Source organism: Alligator mississippiensis, chromosome 7 (assembly GCF_030867095.1).
Source record: "Alligator mississippiensis isolate rAllMis1 chromosome 7, rAllMis1, whole genome shotgun sequence".
NCBI classification, from domain to species: Eukaryota; Metazoa; Chordata; order Crocodylia; family Alligatoridae; genus Alligator; species Alligator mississippiensis.
Window position 1 is genome coordinate 43,667,678 of NC_081830.1, and position 9,242 is coordinate 43,676,919.

Sequence of the window (9,242 nt, forward strand, 5' to 3'; positions counted from 1 at the left end):
GAGTAAGTTAGTGGGTTAAAATGGTAAAGACAGGGATGTATGTATATGTATACATATATGTACGGACTAGATGGAAATCAGGAACAAATGTCATTAAATATTTTTCTCCTTACTTTGCTGAAAATTTTAAACTTTTTACAATTTAAAATTCTGGTGAACTTTTTAGTCAGATCTGGAGCTTATTGAAAATGATAAAAATCACAACTTTTTTAAAATTTAAGTTTGACCATTTTATTTTCTTCCATTTGCAATTAAAATCAACCAGCCTTAATGCTTATTGTGATACATATTGTGCTTGTTTAACTTTTTCTCCAGTTAATATTTGCGTCCATAGTTTGCATAGAAGGCAGAAGTGGAGATGTACAAAATCCTGGTCCCACTGAAGTCTATGGCAAATATCTTATGGACATCACTGGAGTCAGGATTTCACCTTTGGTTATTACCTAGAGCTGAACGAAATACTATCTTCCAGTAGCTACAGTATGAAAATAGTGGTTAGTAAAATCTAATGTGTTGCCAAATTAATACTGCAGCTAATCCTCTGTCTTCTTCCTGAAGTTGTCACATGTTTTAATGTGGATCCATATCTGGGTAGAGGAGAAATCCCATGAAAGTGGAATCATTGATATTATCAGCATAGACTCCATTGTTCTCTTTCTCACCGTACACTTGGAGCCATACTTCCTCCCCAGCTTCTAGGTGAAGCAGAACTGAACCAGATGCTTGGTCAACATTATTTATCTGGAACTGATCATAGGTGAAGAGCACTGCCTTAGCCTTCTTATACAGACTGACTTTCACATCTGCCAGGTATACAGTGAGGTGGTACCCAAAATAATACATTCCAGGGAAGATGCAGCGGAACTTTCCTGTGGTTTCATCATAATGATTTTGTTCATTGTAGAAAATCTTTGTGAATTTAATAGGAACATTGGAGTAAGGGGTTCGGCCTGTAAGACCAACACTAAAAGCAGAGCGGTAAATGAAGGCAGCATCTCCCTTCTCCCCTTTCATCCCTGATATTCCTGGAAGTCCGTGTACACCTTCAGCACCATCATTTCCATTATCACCCTTGAGGCCTGGGTCACCTATAGGAGAAAATATTTTTGATTAAAGTAATTTCATTGGGCATATCCAGCAGTAACATTTTAGTGTATGCTTCTAGAATGTTTCTTCATTTAAGAGAGGATAAATCAAACCCTTTTAAGACCAGAGGTAGATGGTGGGTGCTTTTCAGTTTAAACATTTGCCCATTTATCTCTGATTATTTTCACTAACACTTACACAAAACCAGTGGCAACATGTAGGGGGTGCATGGGGGTGCACGTGCACCCCCTGAGAGCACTGGTGCACCCCCTGACCAGCCGTGCTCACCACTTAAATGATGAGCAGGCAGGAGCGCCAGTGCCCCCCTGCAAGTGCTGGCCAATTGCTGCGATCGCTTGCAGCCACTTCCAGGAGCGGCTGCCACAATCGCAGTGATCAGCCACCATGGGATCGCTGGTTGGCAGGATCGTCCGTGCACAAAACAGACAAGGCCATGCAGTTTGAATCTTTATTCAAAAGATTGCCATAAAAACACACATTGAGCTTAGTTTATCTCACTAAGTGGAGGATTCACGCAACTCTGCTGAAACTTGCACCCATATAAGAAAATGTAGTGGTATCAAAACCAATGCTGAGCTGCAGTGAGCAGTTTTGCGTGGGGTTCAATGGATTTTGTGGCAGTAGTCTCTAGTAACTCTGCAAAGAGAGGGCACCAGCATACGGATACCATTAGCATGCTTGTCATGCTCTTGCCTGTGTTATAAATCTGTGTTGAAATATTTGTTAATACTCATCATGCATATAGATGAAATATTTGTTATTTTTCACTTTATTTTTGGAATAGTCAAAGGCATAAACTGAAAATTATTATCAAACAAAGATGCAATACTATGAATGCATCTAACATTTTTTGGGAAAAGACTTTTAAGATAACTTACTTGTTTTATAGATGACCTATAAAATGGAAATACTTTTAACTGATGCAGTTCTGTAATATACATGGACTTTACAGTCAAATAAATGTTTTGGCAAACTTACTTGATTTTATAATGCAAATAAAATAACTGAATTAAGATAAAACTGCCACCAACATGTTCATAAAGATTCATTTATCACGCTGAGACCGAGAGGAATCTGTCTTATTTTTAGGGAATTGTAACTGGAGGGCTTTAAACTAAAACCAGAGGCATTAAACTAAAGCTGCTCGGACAAATTTTAGTTTGCATTGCCACCAATTACACCATTGTATCTGTGGATTTGTGGTGTGTAAACACCAAGGGTCTCAAAGAATTGTAATTACTTTCTATTGCCACCAGGTGGCACTGCACTGTTTCTGTAGTTCAAGGCTTTGGCCAGTTGGTGCTGCTGTTAATTGCTGCTGTTTGTTTATTTATTTATTTATTGGCTCCTGCCCATCCTCCCTCCCCCGATCCCACAGCTGACTGCAGGCAGCCAGGGCACGGTGCAGGGGGGCAACTCTAGTTAGTAGTTACTAGGGCTGTGCAAAATTTCACTGGGTGTTTCATTTTGAAGCTGTTTCGCTGCGTTTCAAGCTTGAAACCGTGAAATTGAAATGAAACAAAAGGATTTGAAGCAGCTTTGAAAATAAATGAAGGCACTTGAAATGTTTTGAAACGTTTCGAGTTTTGAAGCAGGGCTTATTTGGCTTCAGTACCAGTCCCATGCAGCAGTGGCAACCTCTTCTCATCTGGCGCACAGCTCTTGGGGCTCGCACTTCAAGGACAAGTCCGGCACAGGCTGCAGCCCTCCCAAAGGTGCAAGTCCATGGATCTGTGCCCAGGATGAGAGGAGGCTGATGCTGCTGCTTGAGACAGGCAGCAGGAGCAATTGTCTTTGATGCTGGGTGCAGCCTACCCACAGCGCTGGTCCCAGGCAACAAGGCAGCCTCCCTTCATCCAGGGAGCAGATTTGGGGGCTCGTAGCCCCAGGAAGGCTTCTGGGCTGTGCTGGACTCCTCCCAGGGGTGCAAGCTCCCGGATAAGTGCACCAGGTGAGGGGAAGCTGTCGCTGCTGCCTAGGACAGGTGGCAGCAGCAATTATTTCTGGTGCTGGGTGCTGGGCGCAACCCACTCCCAGCACTGGTCCCAGGCAGCCTTCTCTCATCCAGGGCACAGATCCAGGGGGTCACACACCTGGGAGGGTTGCAGGCTGTGCCAGACTCCTCCCAGGGGTGTGGGCCCCCGGATCTGTGAGCCACATGAGGAGGCTGCCGCTGCTGCCTGGGACTGGTGCTGAAGCCATGTAAGCCCAGCTTCGAAACTCAAAATGTTTTGAAACTTCTGAAATGTTTTGAGTGCCCTCATTTTGTTTTGAAGTGGTTTCGAATCCTTTTGTTTCATTTCAATTTCACTGTTTCGAGCTCTAAATGTGTTGAAACAGCTTTGAAACAAAACAGCCAGCGAAATTTCACACAGCCCTACTAAATATGCAACTTATCTAGTTTAAAGTTAATTTGGTACCTGTGCACAATGCAGCCATGGCTTCTGTGTAGATCTGTCCTAAAGGTTGCATCGTGGTCACTTGCTCTGTATGTGTGTGTGTCCATGCAAGTGCACAGTTCTCCAGTTAGAGAATACTCTTGTTCCTGTGACCAATATATACTTCTGTGCCTGTGTATTAGTATATATACTAATTATATGCCAAGACATTATTTCTTCACTACATTCTGCTTTGGGACTGGTCCAAAGCCTGTAGAAGTCAAGGCAGTCATTCCTTTAAAGTCTGGATGATGATTGTTTTTATTTTATTTATTTATTTAAACAGGAAAGTCTCTCACCAACCTGGCTCTCCTTTCTCTCCCTTTGGCCCATCTCTCCCATCCTTTCCATCTCTGCCGGGGACACCATTGTGGCCCGGGTGGCCTGGGATTCCTCCCATCCAATTTGCACAAGACCCTTTAGGAGGTGGCTGTATGTCTTCATCAGCAGCTGTTCCAGTGTACCAGAGTTTCACCAGCAGAAGTAAGCACAGCAGGACTTTTGAACTTAGCCTCATTATGGAGCCTTAAAATAGATGGTAACTCAGTTAGCATTTCAGCCCAGTGGTAGTAGGTCAGCAGAGACGCAGAGGAAAAGGATCATGCATGAAATTAGGTAAATGAAATAAAAAACAAACCCCCAGGGAGAAGCTGAGCTAATATTACCAACAGGTGTTAAATTCATAGCAACTACGCAGAAATCAACACAATACAAGGGAACACTCTTGACATTGGTGGAGTTCTTCTGCCTTAGCACTGGGGTAACTGAGGTCAGAATTAGTTGTTGAAGGTGGTAGATGTTACAGTTCCTGCTGTTGACTTATTTTGCAATGATTCAATCAATTAGCTAATGACATATGTGGTTTGTCTTTCTGCTTGGGTGTACAAACAGCTGAGGCAAAATACAATCTGTCAGAACTCATATAAAATCTTCAAATGCCATAGAGCTGAACATGGAGTATGGTATACTGGTATACATACAACACACTAATCTTGGAGCATCTACTCTTAGCAGTAAATACATGAAGAGTTCATATCATATAAGGGTGGTCATATCTGTTTTTAATGTTGTTACTTGGGATCTGTCTTTGAGGCAAAGGACCATGACGTGCACATAATTTGAGATCTGCATAACCAGGTTCTTCATCTTTTAGTCTGTTTTCTTTGCTACTGAAACCAACCTTTGTCAGTGAATCAAATGTACCTTAAAGAAGCTTCTGCTTATGAATAAACCAACCCCAGTGGTACTTTTATAGCCTTTGCCAAATCAGGGTTTGATTCAATGCCTATTGAAGACAATAGCAGTCATTCAAGTGACCTCAAAGTGCTTTGGATCATGCTGTTCAGGAACAGAAATTTTAAATTTGTTCTTGTGGAATTCATCCCTGCACAACAGAATGCTAGGAATATGACAAAAAGCGATCCCTGATAAGAAGATCATAAATGGCAGAACATAGAATGGTTAGTCATGGAATAGTCAATGAACACTTTTTTCATTGCCCAGAAAGCTATTTTACAGTAACTCCATCTTCCTGGATGGATTCTTTGGAAGCTATTTAAATGCCAAGATGTTATGACATCCTAGTAGCTATGTTATGCTATCCTAGTAGCTAAAAACCTGCAGCATCCTTATAGGCTCGGCAGTGCTACCCTGGCCAGCACTATGGATGAAAGGGACTTGGGAGTCACGATTGACCACAAGATGAACATGAGCCTACAATGTGATACTGCTGCTATTAAAGCAAGCAAAACACTTACTTGCATCCACAGATGCTTCTCAAGTAAATCCCAGGATGTCATCCCCCTGTTCTACTTGGCCTTGGTGAGGCCGCAGCTGGAATACTGTGTCCAGTTTTGGGCTCCACAATTCAAAAAGGATATGGAGAATCTTGAGAGGGTGCAGAGGAGAGCCACGGACATGATCAGAGGTCAGGAAACAGACCTGAGAGCCATGGGAGTTTTCAGTCTGGAAAAGCGCAGGCTCAGGGGTGATCTGGTGGCCACGTATAAGTTTATCAGGGGTGTTTACCAGGATCTGGGGGAATGTCTGTTCACTAGAGCACCCCAAGGGATGACAAGGTCGAATGGTCACAAACTTCTCCAGGACCATTTCAGGCTGGACATAAGGAAGAACTTCGTTACTGTCCGAGCCCCCAAGGCCTGGAACAGACTGCCACCAGAGGTGGTTCAAGCACCTACTCTAAACACCTTTAAAAGACATCTGGATGTTTATCTTGCTGGGATCCTATGATCCCAGCTGACTTCCTGCCCCTGGGGCAGGGGGCTGGACTCAATGATCTGCTGAGGTCCTTTCCAGACCTAATGTCTATGAAATCATATTCTATTTTAACGGGCAAAATATCTGACAAAGTAGGATGTTGCCTATGAAAACTCATGCTTTTGAGCCAATTAGTCTCTAAATTAGGGATGGGCAAAATATGACTTGCGGTCTGGATCTGGCCTGCCAACAGATTAGATCCAGTGGGTGGACAGCTGCCAACTCATTGGATTTGGCCCATGGTTGGCCAGAAGCTCTGGCCATTACGTGGTGCCAAGAGTGTGGGCGGGTGGCACGGCTTCTACCTAGAAGCATCAGTCATCAGCTGTGGACTTAGGAGAGGCTTCCACTGCTGTATGTGGATGGTGGTGTCAGATGTGGATGCCATGGGCAGGTTCAGGAGCCTGGGTGCAAAACCAGCTGTTGGCATCCACAGCTGGTGCTGCTGTCTGCCCACCACAGTGGAAACCCTGGCCAGAGTCCCAACTTGGAACCTGCTGGTGGCATCAACTGTGGACCCAGGCAGGAGTTTCTGCCATGCTGGGTGGGTCACAGCATCAGCTATGATACTGCCAGCAGTTTCTGAGTGTCAGGGCAGCTGTGTCAGGGCTCCTGGTGAACTACAGCTTAATCCAGGTTCTGCAGGAAGGGGAGGAGGAGAGAGAGAGAGAGGAGGAGATGAGAGGGAGGATGAGAGAGACAGAGGAGGGGACGGGAGGGGAGAGAAAGGGAGGGAGGAAAAGGAGAGAGATGGAGAGGAGAGAGAAGAAGATAAGAGAGTGAGAGAGACAGAGATAGATGTGGCCTTTGACATGTCTCCAAAACTTATTGTGGCCCTCCAGCCAAAATACTTGCCCATCCCTGCTCTAAAGTGCCACTTGTCCTATCTGTTGCCTCAGAGGTTGAAAAAGGTAGCACAGAAACTACAAAGAATGCAGTTGAAGTGATTGGGCAGATTTAAACAAAAATTCGGAGTCAGACCTAAATATTGGAAGCCAGTACAGGGGCAAAGACCTCCAAGTTCTGACGCTTTGCTTACTCAATATCAGATTCTGCCGGCCAATAATGCTCTGCAGTGGGAAAAGAAATTCCATTGATTTTGATGGGATTTTTCAAGAACAAGTGTCCTATTCAGCATGAACAGGATAGGCAACTCTAAAGGAACTAAAAGAAACCTATATTTGTTAACCTCTCTTTGTGCTTGGCTAACAAAAGGCTCATGTGCTGGTGGGACAAATAATACAGCAGTAACTTGATAGGAATAGACAAATGAAATTAATATCTCCTAATGGCTAAAAATTAGCTTTGGGCTAAGAGCATCTCTGCAAATGTTTGGCAAACTGCAGGGTACATATTTGGGCATGCCTTGTAATGCCTCTTCACAGTATGCAGAGAGATTGAGATTAGCAAAATAGTGCTGGTATGATTACCATTTCAAGAATACATGTTCTAGTTCCAATGATGCTTGAAGCTCATCTGTTTTTAGTGTGCCAACTACATATTCTGTCCAAGGATCAGCTAGGGCATTGGCGCTTTCCATGTGCAACTGCTGTGTTAAATGTGATAATATTTGATAAAGCCTGGATTCTTTAAAAATTAAATATTTTAAGCAGTGCCCTCTGTTCTTGTTTGAATCATAGTCTGGTATTGTGTATTTGAAATCCTGGTGCAATATTAACACGTAGGTTACATTAGAAGACCTTTGGCATGGATCTTCATCTGAGTAAATTAGCAGACCTTTAACCTGAAAGGAGTAGGACTGATTTACAGCAGCTAAGGATCTCACTCCTTTAGTTGAAATTACAACAAAATGGAATTCTGACATTGGTGGAATCAGAAGTATCTTAAAGAAGTTTCTGCTTATGCATGAAGGAAATCAGTTGGAAGTCCTAGTGTTGAAACACAAACGGCTGCAGAAACCCCCAAAAAACACTACATTTTCCTTGTCAGAAAGGGAAACCACAGTGCAGACTACATGCTACTTGAGCCATGTAGGTTAGAAGAAAAGATTGAGTATGCAAAGAAAAAGTGCCAGTAGAGCTTTAGAGAAGCACTGGGCAACCAGCATGGATTGCTGTTGTATTTACAGCTATTTTTATGGTGGTGGGTTTTGTCTTTCTTCTCTGATATGAAAAGCAATGCCAACATCATAGCATGTTAGTGAAGATTCATAACAAATAATCACAAGGTTATTCTTTGTTTGCCTCTAGTACCAAGCACTTTAAAAACACTGATCTTTGGTCATAAATACACTGCACAGCTGGGTGATATTTAGAGGGGTGTTGAACAGTCCTCTAAGTTAGGTACCATATTTATGCTACGTACATACCTCCTATCCCCTCTGAGCCTAATATTCGCCCATGCAAGGTAAAATGTATCAAAATTATGGATGGTGAATGCCTGAGCCAGTAAAATATTGACAATCAGTGTAGGTACTGGGGACTTTTTGTGGGGTTTGGTTAATATAGTAACTGTCAAGAGACTTTTATATTCAAATGCATCTTTTAAATTGTGCTTGTTTATCAATGTCAGTCTACATCTTGATCATTAAAATACTACTTTAATTAAATAGTAAATAATGATATTTAACTATGTCATTACATATGTCTAAAATAAAGCCACAATATATAATGCACATAAGTGTTATAGGTATTATTAATTTGCATTAAATGCAGACAGTGTCATCAATACTATGCACTTAAAATCATGGTGTTTATCTGCCCCAAGGACCATATAGCCTAAAATTGTGCCACTTCAAGCTCTACATTTCTGTCCAGTGAGTGTGGATGTGAGATGCCTAGAGTTCAAAGAAAGTTAGAACAAGCTCATACTGCCCACAGTTCTTTTAAGGAAGAAAAGTGAAGTCTAAAAGTGATTGTTACAATAAATGGTACATTATTTTCTCTGTTTCTGATGTCCTTAGTTTTAATTTTCCTGTTGCAAAATCCATAGAGGATTTCTGAAAGCAAGGCTTTTGCACTAAGTGCGAAGCACTTATGGTTTTAAAATAATTGATTGCCATTCAAAGGTTAACAATATCTAGCCTTAATAAGGGAAGTTTACTGAGAAAGAGTCTCTTTGAATGACAGATATAGACAAAAGAAAAGAACAACTCAGAGCTTTAATGAAAGTGGTTCTTACCAGCTGCTTTTAAGTCCTGATGGGTTTGCTGTAGTCTCTAGAAATGAAGTGGAAAGAATAGTCATGCTACTAGATCATTATCACAGAGGGGGGCATATGGAACTGTCAGTTAAGATGCTCCTGTTCCTATTTGCTCTTAAGCTTGTTGATGCAGTGCTTGACATTTCTCATTGGTTTTCTCGCTTGCAGCTCACTTTTGGACCAGTTTAAAAAATCCATCAGTAGGGTGAGGGGAGTAGATGTTTGGGAACTTTAACCCAAGTGGAACTTAAATGGTTC

General features: G+C 42.3%; 1 protein-coding gene across 1 annotated transcript; it reads right to left on the reverse strand.

The window, feature by feature from the left end:
- Positions 1–221: 221 nt before the first annotated feature.
- Positions 222–9,018, reverse strand: ADIPOQ (adiponectin, C1Q and collagen domain containing). Its single transcript, XM_006266705.3, has 3 exons — positions 8,964–9,018; positions 3,849–4,070; positions 222–1,088 (listed from the first exon to the last, which is right to left on the reverse strand). The coding sequence occupies exons 2-3, from the start codon at positions 4,060–4,062 to the stop codon at positions 571–573; spliced, it is 732 nt and encodes a 243-aa protein (XP_006266767.1). The 5' UTR covers positions 4,063–4,070; positions 8,964–9,018; the 3' UTR covers positions 222–570.
- Between the last annotated feature and the right edge of the window lie 224 nt (positions 9,019–9,242).